Source organism: Homalodisca vitripennis, chromosome 2 (assembly GCF_021130785.1).
Source record: "Homalodisca vitripennis isolate AUS2020 chromosome 2, UT_GWSS_2.1, whole genome shotgun sequence".
NCBI lineage: Eukaryota > Metazoa > Arthropoda > Insecta > Hemiptera > Cicadellidae > Homalodisca > Homalodisca vitripennis.
Genome location: NC_060208.1, coordinates 150,174,392 through 150,201,235, shown reverse-complemented (window position 1 = coordinate 150,201,235; position 26,844 = coordinate 150,174,392). Strand labels below are relative to the sequence as shown.

Below are 26,844 nucleotides of genomic sequence, written 5' to 3'. Positions count from 1 at the left end.
TTGTTATTTATTGTTTTTAAGGATGTTTCAAGATGTATTGCAAGAACTTTAAGTTCATTTTTAATCCTCATAGTATTTTGTATTTTCTTTGTCTTTTGAACTGTATACTTTATTAGATATTTGTATTGTGTGCCTGCATATCCTTCAAACTCTTTTTAGTTAATTTTTTTTAAATTGTCAAATTCTTATAAAATACTTAATGTTAGAAAGCTAACTATGCAATTAGTTGCATCATGGAAAGGAATTGTTATTGATTGTTATTGTTATTGTTATTCTTTTTAGCAAGGATATGCTGCATGAAAACTGGACACATAAATAATGAGAATGATTTTGTAGGTACAGCTATGGGCAAGTTGTTCAAGGGGATGCCCACGTTGAAATCAAACTACAAGGATCTCGGTCTGTTGATCAGCCAAGTATCAACAATGCAGTCAAAGTAAGTAATTAATATTCAGTAATATTTTAAGGAACGTAGGATGTGTTGTAGAAGTTGTAGAATAAAATTGGTTTGGCAATTGTGATTGTTGTACATGTTTAATTTGTGAAGCTTTTTCAGTTAGTCAATAACAGATTTATTTAAGAAAAATAGAGAAGATGACTAATAAAATTAAAAGAACAGAACTTTACAAAATCTTCCCAGACTTTCTGTTAATTTTTAAGTTTAAGTGGTGGATTTAAATTGAAGTACACTATTAACTTTTTATGCCATCTGACATCTGATTCATGGTATATATTTGATCTACATTCTCTAAAGTAAAATGATACCACCTTAACCTGAGAGAGAGTAGGTTACTTTTAAGGCCAGAATTAAGAAATGTTCTATATTTACTGGATAATACACTAGATAATTAAAAATTAAACTTCAAAATAGAGTATTTAATTATGTGACATATCAGATTATTTATTCGGTAATAAGTTATTTGCTGTGCTGTGGGAAATTGAGTTTTATAAAATCATCGAATTTTTTACAAAATTAATATTGTAAACAAAGTAGATAATATAATGTAATAAAGTTATATTCTGTTAAGAGATGGTTCGAGCAGAACAACCTTGAATTTTATCTTATGAGAACAATGTCAAACTCTCCATGAAGAATTCTTATTTTAGGTCATATAATGATGAAGATGTATTACTTTAAAGATGTGAAAGGGTTTTTTTTTTAGTTTTTTTTCTAAAATACATACCTTTTTAAACAATAAAGTTGAAATAGTTATAGGTTTTTCTGTATAACCAATTAAAAAATGTGAAAAGTTTGTGGTATGTTTTTAAGTATATCTTTTAAATAAGACATCTACCATAACCAACACCACAAAATAAGGGTGTAAAAGTGTTTGAGCTGTAACATTGTTCTTATGGAGCTAAAATAAAAGTGGCCACCATAAATCAAGTTTTTAACTTTTCACTACCTCAAATATACAAAAATATATGAAATATACAAAAAATATATATATGGAGGAGATTAGCAGCAGCAGATAGAACATACTGGAGCCTTGCAAAACTTCTCAAAAGCAAACTATTAATGAGGAAAGTTAAATTAAGAATTTACAAAACCATGATCTTGCCAGTCTTGATGTACGGTCAGAAGTATGGGCACTCACAAAGAAATCCCAAAAAAAGTTAATAAACTTTGAAAACAAAATACTAAGAAGAATTTTTTGACCAGTTCAAGAAGGAGACATATGGCGGATCAGGAAGAACAGAGAATTAAGAGAAATATACCAAGATCCCGATGTGATTGCACTGATCAGGAGTAAAAGAATGAGATGGAATGGGCCATGTTGCCCGTAGGGGAGAAGATTAAAATGATAAAGAAGGTGTGGCGAGGGGAACCAGAGGGAGTGAGGCCATTGGGCAGACCTAGGATGCGATGGAGAGATCAGGTGGAGAAGGATTTAAGAACGATTGGCGCTACACTGGAAGTGGCTCAAGATAGAGGAAGTTGAAGAGACATTGTTGGTGAGGTCAAAAACCATCTGGGTTTTCGAGTGGCCACAGGAGTAAGAGTAAGAGTAAGAGTAAGTATATATAATGAAATATACATATACAGGGTGATTCATGAAGTTCTCCCCCCACTTCTACAGCACATTGTACTAGTAAAAATAATGAAAAAATGTTATATAAACATAGGTCCGAAAACGCTTCGTTAGCGAGTTACAGCTAGCGAAAGATTTCGCCTGAATTCCTGGGTAAAGAGTAAAATAAAAGCCATACTGAACTTTTGGAAAAGTTAATTAGGTAAGAAATATCGTGGATTCTTATGTGTTTTTACCTGATAAAGCTAATAAAATAGGTTTCAGAACTGTACCTGTAGTAGTTTTTTTGAGGGATTCAGGGTTAAATGCAAAAAATTGGGGCACGAAACAATGTTTTTTAAGTTTGATGTACAATAACTTTGTTAAATTGGTAATAAATACATAAAATCAACAAACATTAATTGTAGAGAATTTAATTCTGAGAAAATTTATATAATCAAAGTCTAAAATAAAACAGAAATAAGTACCAAAAAATCGATTTATTCAGTATAAATACATTACTAGCTGCAAAGAAATACCGTACGGTATTTAGTTAAAATAAAACAAAAACAAAATGTTTGTTTCTTAATGATTAGATAAATTGAGAAAACAAGATTAACTGTTTCTCAAAATAAATTTGTTTGTAAATAAAAATATCATGTTTTTATTACGTTGTATTTTTTTTTTAAATAAAAATTTTACATTAAAATGTTCGAAAATAAATGAAGCAAACATTTTCCCATTATTGTTTACTAATCATCGAAATGCAGTTTTTTTGTTTTATTAATTTCTAAGTTGGTAAACGCACGAATAACAGCTGATCAACAATGGTATTCTGTACTGTTACGTTAGAACTGTGTATTAGTGGTGTTTTGCAAGCTACAGCAGGAGATCGGGTTCTGTGAATCGTGTTATTAAATGCAATTTTTCTGTGAGTTATAATTCGATTGTTTTATTCAGCGAAAAAATGCCTTACTTATTTACATCAGAGGAATAACGCTGATATGGTTTTTTATTTTGGGTTACTGTAATGGTAATGCTAGAGCTGCTGTAAGAAGAATATGAACTACGTTACCCTAATAGGAGGATTCCAGATACCAAAACAATTTCAGGAACTTTTCGTACTCTTTGGGAAACAGGATCACTACCAAGTACTAGAACCAATTATGTCCAACTTGATGATGGTATTGTTATTAATGCTGTTCATCCGCAGTCCAGTGTAAGTACAACGACGTATTTCTAGGCGGATAGGAAGTTTCGCAGTCAACGGTGTGGAGGTCACTTAATCGAAACAAATTTTATCCGTTTCATAAACAAAAGGTTCAACATCTACAGCTAGGGGATGGTCCGCTTTGCTTGGAGTTTTGCAACTTTTTGAATATTAAAAATCAACTCTACAAGCGTATTTTGTTTAACGGATGAGGCACAATTCACTCGGGATGGTGTCAATAACTTGCACAATGAACACTCATGGGCAGAAGAAAATCCACATGAGGTAGTGGAACAGAACTTTCAATCACAACCGATTTAAGCGTCAATGTCTGGTTGGCCTTTTGCACAATCGGCTGATTGGACCTTTCATATTACCTGGACGCCTAAATGCTGAGTTCTATTTGCATTTCCTTCAAGAAGAGTTGCCGCAGCTGTTAGAGAATGTTCCTTTACATCTCAGACAAAATTTGTACTTCCAGCATGACGGAGCACCTCTCCACTTTTCACGTGCCGTTTCTGCTTACTTAAATCATCAATTTCCTGGACACTGGATTGGTCCGTGGAGGGCCTCACCCTTGGCCACCAAGATCACCAGATCTATCTCCATTGGATTATTGCATCTGGGATGGATGAAAGACATTGTATACAAGACAAAAGTGAATTCTCGTGATGAATTAATTGCCCGTATTATGGATTGGCTGTGCAGATACAGGGAAGTGCTGAAAAATTAAGAAACGCAACAAAAGCAATACACAAACGTGCTGCAAAATGTATTGATAATGATGGCCTCATTTTCGAACATCTATTAGAAAAAGGTGCGTACGGTTGGCCCAACCTGATTAATTTTGCTTAAAACTAGTAATGTATTATACTGAATAAAATCGATTTTTTTGTACTTATTTCTGTTTTATTTTGGACTTTGATTATATAAATTTTCTCAGAATTAAATTCTCTACAATTAATGTTTGTTTATTTTATGTATTTATTACCAATTTAACAAAGTTATTGTACATCAAACTTAAAAAAACATTGTTTCGTGCCCCAATTTTTTGAATTTAACCCTGAATCCCTCAAAAACTACTACAGGTACAGTTCTGAAACCTATTTTATTAAGCTTTATCAGGTAAAAACAAATAAGAATCCACGATATTTCTTACCTAATTAACTTTTCCAAAAGTTCAGTATGGCTTTATTTTACTCTTTACCCAGGAATTCAGGCGAAATCTTTCGCTAGCTGTAACTCGCTAACGAAGCGTTTTCGACCTATGTTTATATAACATTTTTTCATTATTTTTACTAGTACAATGTGCTGTAGAAGTGGGGGGAGAACTTCATGAATCACCCTGTATATATATATATATAAATATATATGTGTGTGTGTTTTTGAGTGCACAGTTGATAGCGCTTGGGTCAGGGGTTACCGCTCTGTAACTAAGTATATGTTGTATGGAAATGCGCTAAATCTCAATAAAAAAGGAACTGTACACATTTAAAACATTGATATTAAAGTTTTGTAACCCAGTCAGCAAAATAATTATTTTCTGGTGAAATCAGTACTGACAAATTAGTAATTGGAGTAGAATCAGTATTGATGAATTTGAAATTGTTGTGAGTGAGTGGTAGGTGTTGCAGACTATGACATCCTCCCTCCAGTGAACCAAGGAGGGTACCATCACATAATAAGTGGTGGTCTTTAAAAGTAGGCATTGACTTTAAATTTGAACTTCCCATTCTAGTTTTTAATTCTTTATTCTATGGTTTACGAAAATAGTGTTACTGTCATAGCACAGAGAAATCATTGAACAATTCTTATAACCAAGTGGTTTTATGGGTGAGGTATATTATTCGTATTGGTATTAAACTTTTGACTCAACCAGTCCTTTCCAGAGTTCAATAATTTACATAGAAATTAATTTTTGTTTTTGCAAAGATAATTTACACCATTCAATTTTCAAATATTTTCCTATCGTTAAACAAAATATTAAGAGGATAAAGATATAAAAACTGTAAGTTATTATGATCATTTAAGGAATATATAAATTATAGCAGTGAAAATGGAAGACTTTAGAAGTTATATGAAAAGAACTAGAAAATGTGAACTGCACTGTTGTGTACTTGTCACAGCTTAATCCGTACTCGGGCTGTGTGGTCTTGACAGTGGAAGCTGCAGAGCTAGGCTTGTCTGATCCCCTGGTGCAGCCATCGGCAGTCCAGGTGGTGGCCACTGTCACGGAACAGGGTTCTGGCATCTCCCACACCAGCTCTGTCCTGTCTTCCATCCATATCCAGCGGTTCTCCATACACTTTCTGTGCTCCCGTTACTACAAGCCTGGCTTGCCCTACACTGGCAATGTAAGTATTGCATGATAAATACCCAGTCTTAAATAAATCAACTGTTTACCTTAGAACAATGACTGGTAAACTCAGTAGCACAAAGTTCTTTTCAAATTTGTTGACTGAAGAAGTAACAATTTCTTTTATGTTCATGAAAAAATTTTTATACTTCGGTAAACATTAACAAAGCCTATCAGTGAAGTTGCATGTGTATATGTAATTTTCTACATGTTAAAGAACATTTTGGCATGTTTAATAGCTTCTGTATTTATCTTAGCTATGAGACCTGACAACGCCTTAATTTAGTGATCCCAAATGTTAGGTTGGACAAGACTCATAAAATTTCAAAATTCAGCAACACATATTTTTTAACAATTTACCATTAGCAGTAAGGCAATTAATTACCTTGTAATAAATACAAAAGTGTTATATGAAGTTTGTTAAAGAGAAAATGTTTTTATGCCACTGAAGAATTTTTATGGATAATTTGAATGTTGTAATTTTAATTTACAATTTATTGTTCAAATTCAAATTCTGTATTGTCACAATTTAAATAGTATATGTTCTTTTAAACCAGTAAAGCTGGAAAAACAGGTGACATTGTCAAGGTCTAAAATGGAACTTAATATTAATATCATTTATACAACATCGTCAAAGTAAAATGTATGAATGAAATATGTATAATGTTATAAATTATAAAACAGTCATAAAAATAAAATGTATAAATTTATGTATTTATATTTATAATGATATTAAATTATTGTATCACATAGACATTCTTCAATAGAGTAATAATTTTTTTCTTTTAATATATCTGAAAACTTTTATTTTAAGTTCATTGTCTTTTTGGATTGATTTGAATCTAGTAGGCAACTTATTGTATAATTTTCTTCCAAGTTACTGTGGTAGTAAAAAAAAAAAAAAACAAAGTATATGAATTGGAAAGTGTAACATGTCTCTATTTCTTGTAAAAAAGAGCTCGAAATTCTGTGTTACATACAATAAACATCTCCAAACATACACCGATGGACAGGTTAACAGATTTAAATCTTTTAATATTCCTTTGCATGAATTTCTGTTTTTGGAAAATGTTTTTATCCTTAAATATTTCTTTTGGATTTTGAAAATGTCTTCCAGCTTACTAGATCTTCCCCAAACCTCAGTACCATATTGCACGACTAAAGCAAACATAGCATGATAAACCACAAGTTTTGTTTTTAAGAGAACAACATTTCTTAAGATTGACATCTGGAAACAAGAAGAGTTAAACTTTCTTCCCAAAATTTGAAAATATTCTGTCCATTTTAGATGTGATTCTATGTAGATCCCTAAAAAATTTGCTGGGTTAAAATAAAAACTTCATTACGTTGACTCTCTAACTTGATGTTAAATTCAAGATGGTTCTGGCTTTGAACAGTTTGGAAAACAACCAATTGAGTTTTAGTAGAATTCTATGTTAGACCATTTGCTGTAAACCATCTTAATCATTCAAAAGAGAGTCTTGAATCAACATATGAAGGCCAATACTAGAAGTGGATTTGAGAATTGTTGTGTCATCTGCACAAACTAGAATTTGTATTTTCTGGGAGATCATTAACATACATTAATAGTACAGGAAGTAGAATTGATCCTTGTGAAACAACAATTAAATAATTTCCATTCTAACTTGAATAACATATTATTTTTTGATAGAACCGTACAACAGAATCAAGACAAAAGGTAATAGAGAATTTTATCTAAGAGAATTTCATGTACTACTCAATCAAAGGCCCTGGACAAGTTGCGAACACAGCAACTGCGCCCCGCAACCTTTCCAGGCCCTCTGCCACTCTATACACAAAAACTGCAATAGCCTGAACTTTGTTTCGTCCAGCTTTAAAACCATATTGCTCATCTGCAAACATGTTATTGTGTTCAAAATGAGGTATTATTTGATATGTCATGATTTTTTGTGAAATAAGAAGTCAAAATTGATACTGGCCTGTAGTTTCCTGGATTTTATTTCTGCATATAAAACCTATTTTCTGGACTGGAACATAACTAGTCTCAAATGATTTGTTTATTATGATACAAAGGGACGAAGTCATGAAATCCATAGGAATTTCATCCCAACCTGATGGATTTTTGTTTTTAAGTTTTTTAATTGTAATAAGATACTTTGTAAAATATTGATCAGAAGTTATTTTGGAAATTTTATTGAGTATTTTATAGAGTCCCTTGCTCTATGAATTTTAATGCCTAAAGTTATCCATGTTTTTTTAGTTTTAATGTTACTCTTTTTAGAATGTGTTTTAAAGGAAAAGAATTTTCAAAGGTCCACTTAAATTGTACAAAGAAGCTATTAAAACTAGCTTTGCGTGCACTCATGAAATTTCCAACCAACTTCACTAAGAGCATTTAAAATGTTTTTGGATTTTTGGTTGAAAAATATCTGTTAACAGTAGGGGCTTGATTCACTTTCTCATTTTTACAATATTTGTTAGTCTCCATCACTGCAAGAAAGAGAGCTTGATGATCTGATATCCCTAGGTCATAATTAAGTTTTTTGTAGTCGGTTAATAATTGATTGCTGAGGATGTTATCAATACCTGTTTAAGAAGAAGTTATTCTTGTGGGCTGTAGAAAACACTCAACATACCCATGTACCCTACTGAAATTTAAAAACCTGTCCCTGAGGTTAGGCACTCTCTACTACATTCAAGTAAATATATATTTACATCCATTGTAATGTAGTCATAAATTTAGTTTCCTTTTCTAATAAAACCAACAAAGATTTAAGTTTATTTAAAAAATCGTGGAATATCTCCTTAACGGTATTAGGAACTCTACAAATTGAAATAATAATTGAATTTGAATCAGTTAGTTCTATAATTTATCCTCCAAAAATTGAATTCTGAAAGTAAATACTCAAATAACTTCATTCAACAAAATTTAAACTATCCCTTAACAAAATACAATTATCTTGGCTAATCTTTCTACAATAATATGTTGCTATATTAAAATTAGGTATACTATTTAGAATAGTAATTTGATCAGTCTGTAACCAATGTTCATGTAAACAAATGACACCAATGTAAGTTTTTCCAAAAATATTTTGAGGTCTCTTATTTTATAACATATTCCTCCTTGTATATTTACATGCATAAGCCAAGAAAAATATAGAAATCATTAGTCTTAATCTTATTGAACTTTCCTTCGAAATTGATATATTCTTCACCTTTTTTCAAAACAATAGTTTATAGCATTGGAGAGTGAGTTTTCAGACAATCTATTTCCCTTCAGCTTCTTGTAGTTCATCATTAAGAGAACATATAATACAGTTTAAATTTTCGACTTCTCCAGTTAAAGTTGTATTTATTTCATTGGTCACAAGGTATTCTTCCATCTCAGAGACTTATTTAAGCTCTTTTAATATTGAAGATGGTGTATTGGGTTCCTCTGATGAATCATTAAGAAATAATAATTCAGTTTTTGAAACACACAGGATACAAGCCCATTTAGTTTTTAACTGCATGAGGTCTTTGTATTCACTCTCACTTAAATCTGGAAATTTTAATGGTGCCATTTATTGCATTCTCCAACACAGAAAACTGGTTTTGCATTTTTAGAAACATTTGAAACCATTTTCCACATGGATATTTCACTATATCTCTATACTTTTTCACTATGTTCTCAATAAATGAATACTTAATGAATACTCCTCCGACCTAACACCTGAAATGCCTACGAATTGTGTTCGATTACTAAGATACGATTCAAGCCACTTGAGTGACCTTCCTCGTATCCCGTAATACTCCAGTTTGTGAGTGAGGATTTGGTGGTCGACACAGTCAAAAGCTTTTGATAAGTCAAGGAATATACTAAAAGTATTCCCTCGACCTTCAATTCCCTCTACCACTGCATCGACTAAACGGGCGACTGCGTCTACTGTCGATTTACCGCTTCGGAATCCGAATTGGTTTGCAGATAGCAGGTGGTGCTTATCCAGAAAATTTAGACATCGGGAAAGAAAAAGCTTCTCAAAGATTTTGCTGAAAACCGGCAGCATTGAGATTGGGCGGTAATTTTGAATAGAGAAAGGGTCGCCCTTCTTGAAAATTGGCCTGACTTTGGCCTTTTTGAGAGAGGAGGGAAAGGTTCCAGCGTGAAAAGAGAGGTTAATGAGATGTTCAAGTGGCCCCAATAAATGCTTAGAACACTGTTGTAGGAGCCACGTTGACACGTGATTCGAGTCATTTGACCGTTTTGTTGGAAAATCTCTTATCACTCTGGCAATCTCCTCCTCTGATACCGGGACCAGTGCCATTGAAGCCACCGGACTCGGTACTAAGGGAGGAGCAGGCTGACTATGTGGTGGACGAAGTCCTTGGTCAGCTCCAACCGAGGAAAAGAATTTGTTAAACTCATCAGCTATCCTTGAAGGGTCGTTGATGAGTTTATTTTTTATGTGCAGTTCAATTGGTTTGTCAGACAGTGGTTTTTTATTGTTGATGATGGCCCATGCGGTTTTTGAAACGTTTTTTGACGTGAGCAATGCTTTGTTTACAATGAATAAATAAATTATGATGCAATAATTTATCAAGCAAAAAGTTCCAGCCTATAGGTAGGTTAGTCATATATGTTCTATAAATATATGATATGTTGATATCCCAAATCTCAAGTTGTACGCTGGAGGGGCATTTAAGCAATAGGTCATATTGCTGTTGTAATATTATGACTTAGCTGTATTAACTTGACGAAGCTTATTATAATTTGTTTTACTTAATAGCTAATAAACAATCTGAATCTGAATCTCAAGGGGCAAGACAAATTAAATTTCTGGCTGTCTGTTCATACAATATCTTAAGAAATAACTCGCCTATAGACTTTGAAATTTTGCATAAAACTTCATTTCTATATAAGCAACATTAATGTTTTTTTCTACCAGGGGGGGAGGGTTTAAAAGTTTCTTTTCTGTATGGTTGTCCACCTGTATGTGAGTCTGTCCACAGGATATCTCAAGAATGAATTGAGCTATAGACTTGAAAGTTTGCATGCAACCCCAACAAAACCTGTTACATGATACATGATGTTACATACTTTTACCTTTTTTTATGACCAATGCCTTGGATCACTCACATCTGGAATTCCAGTGTTCTCAAGTTGTAATAAATTGTATTCTAGTGATTCTTTTGTTTGTTTATTATTAACCACAAGTATTAAATATTTGAAAATAAATATGGTTTTATATATTATTCTCGTATAACTATGAGACTAACAAGTGATTTTTATGATTGTAAATAATGATATAAGATAATTTTATTTGGAATGTATATTTTAACAATCAAGGGTAATTCCTCTTTACTCGTATAATATATTTATTTGCATCGGTTAATTATCAGATAGGCTCTAACATTTAGAGTGTGTGGATATGCTCATATAGCAACAATGTAATGGCCAGGTGGTGATGAAGACTATGGAGGGACGGCCAAGACCGATAGTTGGAGAGAAGATACAGATATGTGTGAGAGTGAGACATCGTGGAGAGTTGGGCATGAGGTTACTTCAATGCCACAACTACACAACTGACTTCAGCTCTCATGTTGTGTTTGCACTTCCTGAAATTGATGATCCTTTTAATTTGGAGCTGATCACTATCATTGTAAGCATTTTTATCTCTGTACAATTTATCAGTTAGTGAAAACTATAGATAGAGAAGCTGTAAGATTCACATAAATTATGAACTGGTAATAAAAATATACAAATATAAGTGTATATTTGTATACTTAGAAGACCCGGATAAGATGGAGCGTTTTAACTGCAAAAAAGTAGGATTTTTTGCGGGTAAGCAAAAGTAGCCCCATCTGTGACCCCCTTTTAAAGTTCATACCAAAAATATGAGTGGATTAAATTTAAATGACTCCATACAGCTAGTATAATACACCATAATATAGGGGCCAATTGAAGAGTGAAATTTGTTGTTATTGAATTATTTATTTTGGAAAAAGTGATAAGAAATGGATGCTCTGTGTATCATTAGTTTTTTCCCATTTAAAACATTTTAGTTGCCTCCCATTCTGGAGAAGAGGTAGGTAATTTTCAAATGTACTCGAAAGATCCTTAAGTGATATCATTACATATCTCCAAAGGAGGTTTGAGAAACCTCTACTGGTCAAAAGCCAAGTTTGGGAGGGGGGTCTTTCTATAAAATATGCTGTTTAGAAATTGTTACAATTAGGGATGGGCAATTGTGCTTTTTGAAATCAGAACTAAATTTTCCGGGAAATTATAGTTCCTTCTAAAATTGGGGAGTAAAAACTATATGGTATTTTCTTCTGCCCTATAATTTCAGAAAGCAAAGTTTTACAATAGCAGAGTTATTTTTAATTAAGTGATGGTATAAATTATCAATATGTACAATACTTACTTTTTATTAGAATATTATTTTAGAGTTGTTAGTAATTCTTGTTAAAAATATAGGAATTGAATAGGTTTAACTAAACTAAACTTAACACAGTATTAGCTATTATTTTTATTGTATATATTATTTATAGTGTTAAAAGGAGCAAGATTACTAAAATAACCTTTTATATAATTTTTTAATCGCAATTAGATATAGAATAAAAAAAATCTTGTCAATTGAAAATATTTTTAACAAAATCTATGTGACTCCTATTGTATGTGTAGTCTAATAAATGTGTGTTTGGTGTACTATGCAGGCTTCTGCTAGTGATTACCCCACCAAACTGTACCCAAGCTCAAATGAGGTGATGATGCTGCAACCTTCAGTCTCTCACAATGTCAAGCCCTGGTTCTCCCCCAGCCAGTCCTTCCTGGATGTCTGGACCCGGAACACACTTGCCTGCTTCTCTACAGCCGTCATCCCTATCTACTACACTGTACCCTCTACTGCATCTGAAACTCCATTATTCTTCTATCTGGTGATTTAAAAGTGGTAGAGTTTCATAGATGATACGTTTAATTCTGTTTTACTTTGGGAAGGATTGCCTTCCACGGATAATGGGTTTGAGCGTTTGGTTTCACATATTAGTACACTAATAAGACAAATACCATGGTGAATTTTTCGATTTCTTCGGTAGTTGTGTCATGATACTACCTGTTGAGCAGTGGGATCAGTGCTGCCTGCCAGGCAACTGTGAATTCCTAAACCACAGCCTCTGTCACTCTTGAATTGAAGTGACATGAACAATTAGTTAATATGGCTATTTTGATTGATTCTCCTACAAAGTGCATTTGGAAAAGTGGAGCAATTCAGTTCCTATAGGCAGAAAGATATCATTTGACACATATTCATTGAAGAATCAGTTAAATATATGGTGCAATTTTTATAAATGATGATGTACACAAACTGTGAGGAACATTTAAAGATGGACTAACGGGTTATTTATTTTTTATTGTTCAGACTTGTTACTTTTATAGCCTACTGGGTTTCAGAAACTACTCTATTCATGTTTTAAAATCAACATCAGTATATTCTCAAGAATTTTAATACCTAAATTTTAAAATATCCATTTACATTTTTGGTTGTTGTAACATTGTTAATTTCTCCTAATTCATTGCAAACTTAACTGATTTAATTTAAAATCATAAGAAGTTTTTATTTAATTACATTTGAAAAAGTGCTTAAGTAATGCATCATTTGTTGAAGTAATGCATCATGTTGACTTTTATGTTGCTTAATGACTTTAATGTTTTGTCCTCTAAAATTTGAATCTATTTGATCGGATTAAAGTGAGAGGGATTTTAGAGCTTTATTTATAAAAGTTTAAAGTTTTCATGTATTTTTTCATTTTGTAAACTTGCTATTTAAAGAGATAATTCTTGAGTTCTCAGGCTTCTCTCTAAATTGTTTTTCTACAAAATGAAAGGTCAGAAATATAGGTGGAGCTCTAATTGCATTAGATTCCAAATAGTTGCTTCAACTGCATGGATCAATTAAATGTTTGAGGGTCAGTATGTCTTAATGCTCATATTTTGGGAAAATTTACTCATTATAATAGCAATTAAATTAAACATTCTAAATTATTTACGATTATCTGTGAAACTGACAGGTATAGATACTGCGGGAAAGTGAATTTCACATGAAAATCTGTAAAATTGCCGATAACTAGTGCAAAATAGTTGATAATTGCTAAAAAATTGCAACTAACTTGATTTAATTCAGTTAATATTACAAAAAAAGAATATATATTATTTAGAATTACAACAAATACAGCATACAGTGAGTAACCTACTTTTATGAGATATTGCATCACTGCCTGCAGAATCTTTGGGCTTTAAATTGAAGATAATTTTGTTTTTAATATCAGTGATGTTGTTAAAATTATGAGCATTAGATTAGTTATTAAATGTACTTGATTTGGTTTGCTATGTTTTTTAATTATACCTTCAGTAACACTAACACAATAAGAGTTGAGATGAATTGGTACTCTTTTGGTGTTGTTTATTAAACAACCCTATATATTTAGTCAAAGTTTTTATTCTTTGCATTTTTAATTATTTGCCATACAACATTTGATTTGTTGTCTTATTATTTACGTAATTCATATATTTATGCGGTCTGAGGTTTTCAACCTCTAATCATTGACTTGTTTTAGAGCTGACATTTTTATTTTTAAATAAATATAACAAATACTCGCATAATGAAATAAATACAAAAAGAGAAATCCATAATAACCATTACAGTGCCACAGGCTGGTGTTATTTTTCAGCACCAGGGGTACATCTACAGGATGGATATTCTACAGGAGGGTTAGCAATCCCTTGAATGATCACTGATAAAACAAGTTGGCACATCTTGAATTATTTGTAACCAAAATAAAAATCTGGTACTATCAAATGAGGTTAGGAACAGAGAAAAAGATTTTGTAGTCTCAACAGTTTAATGGAGTTTAAAAATTTGGTATTTATTAATTTGTTTTATTAAGTGTCCATAGTTAAACCTGTAGAATATCTATTTCTAAGAGAACATCAACCTACTTCAAACTGGAATACAGTTGATCTGTTCCCTTATGACCAAAAATAAACTCGGTCAGCAACATTTTGACATGTTTGACAGATAGAAGCCAGAGGTGATCTCCTCCTGCTGAACTCCACAATCCCTGAGAAAGAGTCGCTGCTTTACAGTAACGAGGTGGGCTCACTATCTCTCGCCCAAGTAAGGACCTGGAGCCTGAAGCTACATGTCACCCCGGAGATGTCTCCTCTTAGCAGACTCACAGTGTACTACATCAGGGCAGATGGGGAAGTGGTGGCTGGTAGTACCAACCTTGTGGTGGATCGATGTTTTCAGAACAAGGTAGGGTTTGGAGTCAATCATGTTCATCAGTTATTGACTTTAGATACAAATTTTTGTTTAAATTGGCTCCTAGATGTTTTTAGGGTACTAATGGATTACAGTAAAATAAACCAATTTGGATAAAAAAAATCAATGTACAGTCTTCAAACAGATTTTTTTCAATTGTAAATAAAATAGTAATTTATACTTTTAAAAAATAAATGGATATAAATTCTGAATTTATTTGTTTGTAATATAACTTTTTTGCTATGTTGAGCAGTGTTACTGATTTATATATATGCATATAAATAATTTTGGACCCCCTCTCCAAAAATGGAGTATTTTGGGCATGTCAACATTTTTAAATATGAACCCCTAGCAAGAACATATCATTTTAAAGGTATTATAAAAAGAAGAAGAATGGCAGAAACTAGAGGTATTTAATGTTACTCAATCAAATTTGGTTGCTAATTAAAGTTACCAAACATACCTTTGGTGGCTATCCGCTCGAACTGGTCAGATGATGCAGTGAGGGTTCTACTCTTCGAAACATTCCTGGTGCAATTTAAGGCTTGCTAAAACAGCGGTATACAATAAATTTTTGGCTTGAGAATAATCCAACGAAAACTTATCTCAATGCGGAAGGAGGCTCAAGGCCTACAAGCGAGCCGGGAAAAGGTCACTGACGAAGGCCCTGTTCTGGACTCCCAACAACAATCCAAACCCATGAAAACGTCCAACGTGTGCGTGAAGTTGTGAGTTCAGACAAGTGGGATGTAGTGACAGAGGATTTGCAAATTCGTAAGGTCTATGCAAAGCAAGCGCCAAAGGTGTTGACGGAGGCTCAGAAAGAAGTTTAAGTTTCACACAGTGAAGAATTGTTGGAATTGATTAGAAATGATCCAGGCTTTTTAAACTCTACTCTAACCAGGGACGAATCTATGTTTAATTTTTTTTTGTCTCGAAGGAAAGAGACTGTTGCCTCTGCACGTAGTCCTTAAACTTTTACAGAAGGAAATCAAATTTGAGGGCTCCTGTTCTCTGATATCCTTGGGGCTGAGAAGATAAGCCTCTAGGAATTATGTCCTACTTTTAGATGTGGCAGGACAGTTTAGCCATATGTGTTCCACTGATTCTTCTGCTTCTCTGCAGAGTCTGCATTCATCAGTCTGAATAAGACTGAAACACCATCAGATGTTTTCTAAGGGGGCCATGTTCTGTCAACATCCCTAATACCAACCTTATATCCTCCTTAATTTGTTCTAGGAGAGCTGCCCACCCTTTAGCATAAGGAGAGATAAATATTTTAGATTGTCTTAGTCCAATGAAAGGATCTAATAATCTTTCCCCAGTCTTTTACAAGAGATTTGCTGTAGGAGTAGCTCTCTTGAATTTACTTTACAGCCTGGCTCAGGCTCTACCATAAGGGATTTTTACCTATTTTGGGTAGGGTATCTCCTTTTTTGTTTCCATGGTCTGGCACCCAACTGAATGTAACTCTGTTCTTCTTTGCCAGTTCCACTAGAACATTCTTACATTCCCATACTACTTTAAAGTTAAAAGACCAAGTATCAAGTGCCTTTAGTGCAGCTTGGCTATCAGAAAAGATGAAGTATTCTGCCCCTTTTGGCCTCATTTGTATGAATCTTATGGTGCATGATTCTATTGCCATGACTTCCCCTTGGAAGACTGTGGCGTGTTTTCCCAGGGGCACTGCTAAGTTTACTCCTGGTCCATATGTACCAGGTATATACAGAGGACGAATCTTGAATGTTCAAGTACGATCCAGAACCTAACAAGCAGAGCTCCGAGTGGCACACACAGTCTTCTCCTAAAACCAAAAAATCATGCATGAGCAAATCTTGCATCATTACAAAGCTCTTTGTCTTCTTTGATGTCGGAGGAATTTTCCATTTTGGGTTTGTACTGCAACGACAAACTGTCAACACAGCCTTTTACCTGAAGGTGCTCAAGAGACTGAAACACCAGGTCGTACACATCAGACCTGAAATCAAAGATGTCTTCAAGCTCAACCACGACAACGTCCTCAGCCATACGGCCTTCATCGTTACCAACTACCTGACCCAGAACAAGACCCCCTTGTTGCCCCAGCTTCCTTACAGCTCTGACTTGTAACATTTTTTGTTCTCTGACTGAAAAGAGAGCTGAAGGGAAAGAACTGAGAGTCGGTGGAGAACATCCAAGTCACAAGGTTCCTGAGAGGCATTCCAGTCGAGGAGTTTCAGAGTGCTTTCCAGGCATGACAGAATTGACTCTGCAGGTGTATTGATGCAAGAGGAGAATATTTGGAAGAATTTAACCATTTGTACCAATCGGATAAATAAATCAACAAGAGCTGTAGTTGACAGACAGCTCTTGTTCAACTCCTCTCACACCTCTGCTGATGCTGTTTTAGGTACGAGTTAGATGGGATGAGCCTCAGATAGCCCCTGGACAGAAGGCCCACCTCTGTGTCCGAGCCAGTCCTCACTCAGTTTGTGGTGTCTCTGTAGTTGACAGACAGCTCTTGTTCAACTCCTCTCACACCTCTGCTGATGCTGACCAGGTGTGGGATCTTGTCAACAAGTTTACCATTCAAAAACCTCCTCGAGATCAGAGACTCTATTGTTCAAATAGTAAGTCTATTTTAGAATCCTTCATTGATCTCTTACATTTAATGTTGATACACAGACTATTGTTAAACTAATGCTAATTATATGAATTTTGAAACACGTCATGAAATCTTCCATTAAAAATAATCCATTGTCATATCATCTGTTATTAAAAAATGAAATAGGAAAAGATGGGTGAAGGTGGCTGAAAATGATAATGGGTATGTAATTGTTGACTGATAATGGCTCTTCATAGCAGCACTAAAATATTTCAGAATTTGAAATGTTAAAAACATTTTTCACAATGGTTTGAAACAGTAACCTTAGAGTGGTTACGCACTTATCAAAAAAGAAATGGCAAGTATATTTAGTAAATAAATCAATCGAATTTTACAGTGTATTAAAAAAACCAATGTACTCTAGTTCAAAATGGGTTGAGAAGTTAATAATTGCTTGAGTTCAGAATGCCTTTACTCTGGATAATGGAAAAGAACTATAAGTATCTCCATAAATCATGGTTAGCCACCGGAGCATTTTACTGTTTGACGGCCAGTTTTGAACTTTTTTGAGCAATTTCAAATAATGCTTTAGCAACTTGGGCGGACTCTTAAGATCCCTGGTCAGTTTGTCCACACTCAAACAGATGTCTTCCTACAAGAAAGGAACAAATATAGGATGCCATTTAGGTGTTTGAAAACTGTCTGATAGCATGCTTGGTAACCTAAATAAACATTAAAATGGGCTATTGCCAGTTATAAAATTTTGCACCATTAAAGTGTTAAGTCATTAATTTGTAATATGTGGCTTCTTATTACAGTTAGTAGAATAAGAAAGTGAACATTGTTTTGTACTAAAGATATTGATGGATGATATCTATTATAACAAAACACTCAAACTGAATATCCATGGTATTGTATTGTTGCAGAAGAGGAGGAATCACCACCAAATTATGACTTGAGGAGAAAGCGCTCTTTGTATATGCTTCCAGTTGATTATTCAGACCATGTAGATGCTATTACAGCGTTTGATGTAAGTATGATACTGTTTAATCATATGTATGAAAACTTATCTGTTCAACACTTAAGGGTTTATTGCTTATTGCAAAAAAATGTAATAAAAAAGAATCAAACACAATTAATTAGACTGTTTAGTTTTATAAGTACTTAATTAACTGAAAAATACTTTGAAATTATACTTGAAAAGTTTTGTTCAATTATATAACACAATGGTGATGTTTATAATTGTTTAGGACCAGGGTGTGTCTGTAATGAGTAACTTTGTCCTGGAATCAAGACCCTGCAACAAGCCTTTGATTCCACGTAAGTGAAAGATCTTACTTGTTGAGTCGGCTTTAAGGTAACTAGCACCCATTAGTTCACATATAAAAGTATGTTCATGTTATAAATTTTGATTTGGATATGAAGACCAATCTATTGTTTATGGGATTGGCTGGTTAACGTGTCACTTTGCACTTCTTTAAGTCTATCTATCATTAGTTTGTTTTGTATATTTAACAAACACTCAAAGTAAATTGATGGCCCATGGTTTTTATTTGCTTACCGACACAAGACGTTGATTTTGTAAATGTAAAACTGAGATTTTGTATCCATAAGCAAGTAAAATGTGGTTACAAATTATTTGTTTCATGTGTCTGTTTTTATTTACGTTGTGACAAAACTTAACTCTTGCATGGTAAATAGACAAACTAAAGAATTCACTGTTACAAAAAAAGATGAAAGAAGGTTCTACAACAATACCAATATGCTAACACCTTCAACATGTACCGATTTTAGGACATCTGGGATAGTAGTAACGTGCATCCACCGCAGTAATGTGTTAACCTATTTATTACTGTTTCAACATTAGCTTTAGTTAAATAAGTAATATCTATAATTTGTTTTGTTAAAAAATAACTGTTTGAAAGTTCAGAAACTCAGTGGTATGTTGAATGTACAGTACAACCTTGATTATCCGGACCTCTTGTATCCGAAGTTCAGGGTTATCCTGATTGGTTTTACATAGAGGAGGGACACATCTTCAGTGTTTAGAATGATATTTACAATATAATTTTGAATTTGAAGTGTTGTAATAGGCCATGATAGGTTAATAATTTAAAATTTGAAGCATGTAAATGATTGGCTTCAGATCGATGGTGCTGAAGCATTGGTGCAGTAACCAAGCATCTTTTATCTTATCAGCAGCTTTTTCTTCAACAGTAACAGAAGACAGTGGAAACAATTCTGACAATGAATAACCGGAAGATATAATTTATTTTTATTTTTTTTTTTATTATTTATTTATTCTCTGAAATGACAACAATTACAAATCATTTTATACTTAAATGCAAAAACCCTATTGGGTTTGTCTGCATTTCACTAAATATACTATTACTTATTTTATGCTTTAAATTAATCCTAACAACAATAAATAAATATTCAAGGATAACAATAACAAAAACGACAAACAGAAGAAACAAATATAAAATATGCATAATTTAACTCATAACAATATTCCCAAAAACATGTTTAAAGCTCAGATAAAATCATTCAAATAATAACAAATAAATAAATATATATAAGTTACCTTAATTGTATTTGAAAATTATTTTCAATAACATTTATAACAACACTTGTAACAAAACCATCAACAATCAACAACACAACAAGAACCAGTAATATTAAATTTCATTTTTCCATAACAACTCTTTTAATGCAACTTTAAACAATTTACAGCTCTTAGCATTTTTAACATTGCTTGGAAGCATGTTAAAAACTGTAGGCACATAAACTTCCAGAGTTCTACTTCCATATTTGTTACTGAATTTAGGTACAACAAGATAGTTTTTTCTGACCGAGTAAGGATGTGTGTTCTTTATTTTATAAGTGTCAACTCTTAAATAATCATTAATTATTACAAATTTAAACAATTTGTCTACTTGTAATCTATTTAAGTTTTGGAAAACATCAGCATCTGGTAAAACTTTCAAATTATTTGGCATAATACATTTAAGTGTCTGTCTTTGTATGCTTTCTATACTTTTTAAATGATAGTTGGATGCATTGCCCCAAGCTCTGAGCCCATATCTTATAACAGATTCACACAGTGCATCATATATTGTTAACAGTGTTTTACAGGGCAGATATTGCTTTTAGTAGTATAGTTTACAAGAGTAGACTCTGACCTTTTGACAGACACTTTCTATATGCCTATCCCACTTGAAATTGTGATCAACCAGTACCCCTAAATATTTAAAAACTTTAACATTTTCTAAAATACTACACTGACAATTATCAACAATATATGTTTTAGCATGTAAACAATTATAATCATGATGTTTAATTTCAACAATTTTACATTCAAATGATGGTGAGTGTATATGCATTAATTTTGATTTAGCGGCATTTATAATTAACCCATTGTCATGGCACCAGCATATGAGACTATTAAAATCCATTTGCATGTTTTCCTTTGCCTCTGTTATGTTTTTATGAGAAGTTACCAAAATTGTGTCATCAGCGTACATATAAATTTTACACTTTTTCATTATACTTGCTACACTATTTACATAAATTATATACAAAAGTGGTCCCAAAATACTTCCCTGAGGCACCCCTGATGTTATGTCATGTTCCTGTGAAAAACAATTTCCAATTTTAGCTATCATGACTTAAACTGATGCCACAGTACAGCTAGATTGGCTGTTGGTTTATTTTTAAAGACAATTTGACGATTTGTCATCAAAAATGATGACCTTGAACGTCTATGGTCCTGCTTCCTGGATGAAGTTTATCAAAGTTAAACAAACAAGACTGTTTTTTTGTGAAACTTTGGACAAAATTTAATTTAATTAATTTTTCTATAGTTAATTTCTGTAAAACAAAGTAATAAATTAGGTCTTTTTTACTGTTAAATGTGTAACAAAAATTCCTTATTGCATGTAGTTTTTTGTACTTTAACTTTATTCTTGGGTATCAGGATTTTCAATTATCCAGATGACTTCCAGTAATCTGGATGGATGAGGTTGTACTGTAGTCTCAAAATGAATATTCTGGTCATTTATAATTGTCCAGTTGATCAGGAAAATATGTTTTAACTTGTATGTGGATAACACAGTGATTGGTTTGGATCTATATGTCTGTATTCAACTGTAGAATGTTAATATTTATGTAGGGTATTATTTGGCAATAGCCTTTATTCATTGTGAAAATGTAAGTTGAAGAGGGATAATTATTCCCCGGTACTTTGGGATTATACCGACCACACCCAGACATGAATCGTTATTTGACATTTTGCTTCTACTGATTACTAGATTAGAGTAGAACAATATTTCGTCAAAATAAAACAGGAATTGTCTTATTACAGGGTTAAAGATTTAGTCTAGTATGATACCTGAATATAAAGTTTGTCCATGGAGAAGGAAATCTCCTTCCTAAGATGTTCCAGAGGAAGGGCGATGTCTTACCCACCTATTCATATTTATAGAAACAAACATGATAGAACGAAAAACCAACTCTTTAGTTACAAAATTACAAACTTACAACGATTATCAATTGTTAATGGGGTCAGATTCCGTTATATGCCCCCAACGCTTAAACTTTTTTCAATGAACTTAGAACATTATAAAACGATGTAGTTGAGTAACAGAACTAACATTCCATCAATAAACAAGCATTTTCAGGTACTGTGATCGGTATTGTTGTTGCTGCAATCTTATCTTTCTCGAGAATCCCGATTACGGCAGGCTGCGCGGCATCACACAATTATATAAGTTTTTTGCACGGCACATAATCGCCTTTCCATTACAATTCAGTTTATATTTCTGATCAGCCCCTCTAGAATTTGATATTTTACTGATAGGTACTATCTCGAGGGATGTTTTTCTTTCGTTGACATCAGCGGTGCTGCCGAAGCCCGCACTGATGGCCGGAGGCACTCGCATTTTGGGTGGCAAAATCAATCAATCATGATTGATAGATAATCACAATTAATTGTAACAAGATTAAAGCCAAAAACATTTTTCTCTTAAAAAAAAAAACTTTTCCAGCTCCATTCTACCACAGAAGTTGGAGATACTCGCCAGATGAGGTTGCTGACCGATCTCTCTTTATGGGTAAGATATCATTATTATTCTTGAATTATGCAACTGTAAACTCTTTTTTCATTTACTAGAAATTAAGAAATATTTTTAAAAGTTTATATTTACTTCAGTAAATGTCCAAGATATTGGTATCTGTTATAGTTGACAACTTGGTGCTATCAATAGAGAAAGAGCCTTCAGAAGATTTGAGTCAGTCAATTGTCAGAGATTACTTTCCCGATACATGGATATGGAGTCTAGTTGGCACAGGGTGAGTTAGTTGTGTTTATAAACAATCACACACCACACTAGCACAGACTGCAGTAGTAGAGGTTATTATCCTCGTACTTATGATTTGTGTTCGGGACTTGCATCCTGTGCAGTGACAGCGCTTGGGTATGTTTGAACCCTTTTCTTTCCCTTCTTTACTTCTTTCTGTTCGTTATTTTTGTATGTATTAATACCTTCCCCACCTGACGAAGAGGATAGATTCCAATCCTCAAAACGTTGTATTTTACCTTTTATAATGATGGCAAATGTCCGAAGTCCTGTTACACTTATATGATTCATAGCTTTATTATCGTATGCAGTTTTTACCTTATTATAAACCTCAACTACAGCTTATCCTGTTCAAACAAGATAACGGATGATGCCGTGTATTTTGCACTTGGCGGAGGATTAGATTCAGATTAGATTAGACTGTTCACCAAACTTACGAACGAATCAACAGTTTTCAACGTACTGACCTCGAACCGGTTTTGTTGCGGAGAGAAGGAATCAGGTTACATGGCAGTGCAGACCAACATGTCGAAATAAAAATCTCTCTGGTCATGAGACCCTCAGTACACTTACTTTCTGGATAAGCAAAAACGTGAGTGATCAAGGGTTATACTGAGTAGGCTATGAAATTCAGTTAATTATTAACTGTCACGTATTTAACTATATTAACTTCTTGTGTATTTGACTTAGAACTACATATTGCTTCTAGTACCCAATGTTTTGGTTAACCTAAAATACTATAATAGTCCTATACTATAATAGTTTGTGTCTTCTGCTTATTTTTAAGTTACAATTACATTTTAGTCCACTTTTGGTCTATATCTTGACGATGGGCCACTCACTGGGTAGGAAATATTAGAATATTATAATTGATAATGAAAGGGAAATCCCAGTTCTGATATTTGAAAGCGATGTCCAAATCTTTATTGTAATTAAATGGTGTTGTAATTAAATACTATAGTAGTATTGACACATTCAATTGAATTGTTTATGCAATAAAGGATATTATTACTATCATCTTTTAGTTTTAATCCTCATAAACGCCATTCATTAAAAAAAGTGTATTTATCATATCCAAAACACCTAAATTTGCTTTCCGATATGTCCCTATGGGTTTAGTGTTTGCAAATTCCCTGTTGTAATTTTATTTCTCATATATTCACATTTAATGCAGTTTTTACACATCATAAGCTACAACAATAACTGGTCAGTGTTTCAGGAAGGAGGGGGAGGTGACAATAGACTCGCCGGCACCTGACACAATCACCTCCTGGGACTCTCGAGTAGTCTGTGTGTCCGAGAGAGATGGCCTGGGCATTTCGACCCCCACAGCGATCACTGTCTTTATGCCTTTCTTCCTCCACATCGAGGCTCCATACTCGATCAAGAAGGGAGAGAGTGTTCCAGTCAAAGTAGTTGTTTACAACTACATGCATCATTCATTACCGGTAAATTTAATCTGTAAGCTGATTAAGCTGTAAGGTTTATCATTCACTTTTTTAATCCATTGTTGTAAAATGTCCTGTGACATGCTTTGATCAGCTATAAACTCTATTATAGATTAGTTAACATTATAAAAACACTTATTTTGTTTCTTCAAAGGTTTTATTCAAACATGAAACAAAATTCTGATTTATGACAATTAGAAGCAAGTTTTTCTTCAAAAGTCAAATGTTTGTAAAATTCCTGTCAATGAGGTCGAGTTAAATAAAATCTGAAATTTTTATTTTCATGGTTAATCACTGTAGCTGTTATAAGAACAGTTCTTCTCTATGGAGCAGAGACATGGATTATAGATAAACAGGCAAAAAAGAGATTGGTTACATTTAAGAATAAAATTTTGAGGAAAATTTTCGGACCTATTAGAGATGGAGATGGATGGAGAATCAGGCACAACCAAGAAATCAGAGAGATGTTTCAATCTCCAGACGTTGTAGGAGAGGCAAAGAGCAAGAGACTTCGGTGGGCAGGCCATGTGATGAGGAGGGAGGATGTTAAATTGATTAAAGAGGTTTCTAAACACAATCCAGTTGGAAGAAGACCTCGAGGTAGACCCAAAAATCGCTGGAAGGACCAGGTGGAGAAGGACTTGCGGAAATTGAGAGCGGGTCAGGGGGATTGTGAAGACAGGGAGAGATGGAGGCAGCTGGTTGGCGAGGCCAAATACCACCTAGGGTATCCATGGCCATGGGAGTAAGAGTAAGTAAGTAATCACTGAGTGATGGGAGTATCTAACCAGTCTGAATGTTGGGATATAGAAGGCTCATCCATATGACAGGAAATGTACATACTGAATATAGTGTTTTTTCTATCTTAGATCTTATTTGAGCTGACAACAGGCAGGTATGTGCATTCACATAATACTAGATTTAATGGACATGTTAGGCCACATCAGCATAGACTGAACCTATAAGAAAACCTTCTATCTTATTCTGAAGGATGTCTTTTTAATGCTTTTCCAGAAAACATTAAGAATGATTGTCAACATCAAAGTTCTTGATTGTTTAAATCTAAATTAAAATAACTTTTAACCAATAATGTAATGTGTTTTATGATGTGGATGAATTCATAGACTATTTCAAAAATTCAAATTGAATTTGAATTTAACTTTTATTTAATTTTTAAGATTAATTAATTCATAAATTTTTTATTTAGTCTGACTATTGAAACAAAAATAGCTGTTGAAGATGTGGAACACGAATTGGATTATATTCACAATAATTATTCCTATTGAATAATCTATCAAAACTTGATAGCCAACATAGTGTCAACAAAACGTGATAATTTAGTGTCATACCAACACCTCAGAGCAACAAAACAAAATTTTTAATTATGTTATTACATTGCATTGGCTACTAGTGTTATATATGTTACCATCATTTGCCTAATTATACCTCTATGTACACAGCTAACCAAGAGGGTGTGAGGATTTGTGTGCAGCAGCTATCTCCTTTCTCCCACTGTGTGTGGTGGTCACAGCCCAGTCGTCAATACCTACAGCATGATGTTGTTTCCAGGTGGTGTTGAGCTTTCCAGTTAATGAAGGTCTGTACATAGCTCACCAAGAGGATGTGAGGGTTTGTGTGCGGCAACTGTCTCCCTACTCCCACTCTGTGATAGTCACAGCCCAGATATCTGGCAATGTCAACCTCACTGTCCAGGCTCGGGTGGAGCCATTGGCAGGCTGTAGTCCTTCTGACATCCCTGCTAGAAGGTGCGTCCATTGCACCACCGATGAGTGAAGGAGTTTCTGTTTAAAACGTTTACCTATATAATTTGATGTTGCTTTAGTAACAATAAAACGTATAATAAATTGTAACCTTCAGACTGGTAATAATTTTAAATGTTATGTATTATATTTTGTAACAGTTCATAGTTATGTAAATTACTTAATAGTAGTAAGCATAAATTAAAAGCACTTTACTTACCACATTCTCAATGGTTAAGGGTGATAAAGTGCTAGGAGTGTTTATGGATCTATTATAAGAAGTTTTTATGGATCTAACTAAAACTTTCAATAGTGCCTCACATATTATAAAGTAATAAATAAACCCTCACAATTAGGAAAAAACCATTGTTTAATATAATTTAAATGTCCATAAATTATATTAAACAAACAGGAAACAATGTGTATAAATTACTCATGTCAATAGTCTATAATCACTCATAAAAACCCAATCCAAATTAAAAATCATCAAATATGGTGTACCAAAAAAGCACAATTTTTAATTCTTTTTATTTTTAAGTTATATTAAAGGTTTATTGAGAGTTAACCGAGAAAAAATGAAAATTTGTATTTGCCTATATGGTGGTGATGCAAATGTATTACTAACTGAGAAGTTTACTGATAACACAAAATCATCAGGCACAGAAAATCTCTTATATGCTATTGTGTCATGAAAAAAACTCAACGTATTTGGTTTTTGTTTTCACTATTTTCAAATATTGGCATAAGAATATCAACTTGTAAAATACATTACTCTCCATATCAGTCAACATAACAAATACCTCCAACAAATATATAATGTGTCCAGATTCATC

At 33.3% G+C, this 26,844-nt stretch overlaps 1 protein-coding gene across 2 annotated transcripts in view; it reads left to right on the top strand.

The window, feature by feature from the left end:
• The window catches only part of LOC124354886 (pregnancy zone protein-like), a 58,111-nt gene that overhangs the window by 13,664 nt on the left and 17,603 nt on the right, over window positions 1–26,844 (top strand). The window contains exons 7-18 of one of the 2 annotated variants that reach the window (XM_046805660.1): window positions 337–436; window positions 5,349–5,576; window positions 10,999–11,199; window positions 12,257–12,478; window positions 14,617–14,856; window positions 17,252–17,471; window positions 18,373–18,476; window positions 18,697–18,766; window positions 22,492–22,557; window positions 22,687–22,795; window positions 24,023–24,251; window positions 25,821–26,017. In XM_046805660.1, coding sequence (XP_046661616.1) covers window positions 337–436; window positions 5,349–5,576; window positions 10,999–11,199; window positions 12,257–12,478; window positions 14,617–14,856; window positions 17,252–17,471; window positions 18,373–18,476; window positions 18,697–18,766; window positions 22,492–22,557; window positions 22,687–22,795; window positions 24,023–24,251; window positions 25,821–26,017 — 1,986 coding nt within the window. The remainder of the gene's footprint in view (window positions 1–336; window positions 437–5,348; window positions 5,577–10,998; window positions 11,200–12,256; window positions 12,479–14,616; window positions 14,857–17,251; window positions 17,472–18,372; window positions 18,477–18,696; window positions 18,767–22,491; window positions 22,558–22,686; window positions 22,796–24,022; window positions 24,252–25,820; window positions 26,018–26,844) is intronic. The other variant, XM_046805661.1, reaches the window with a different exon arrangement.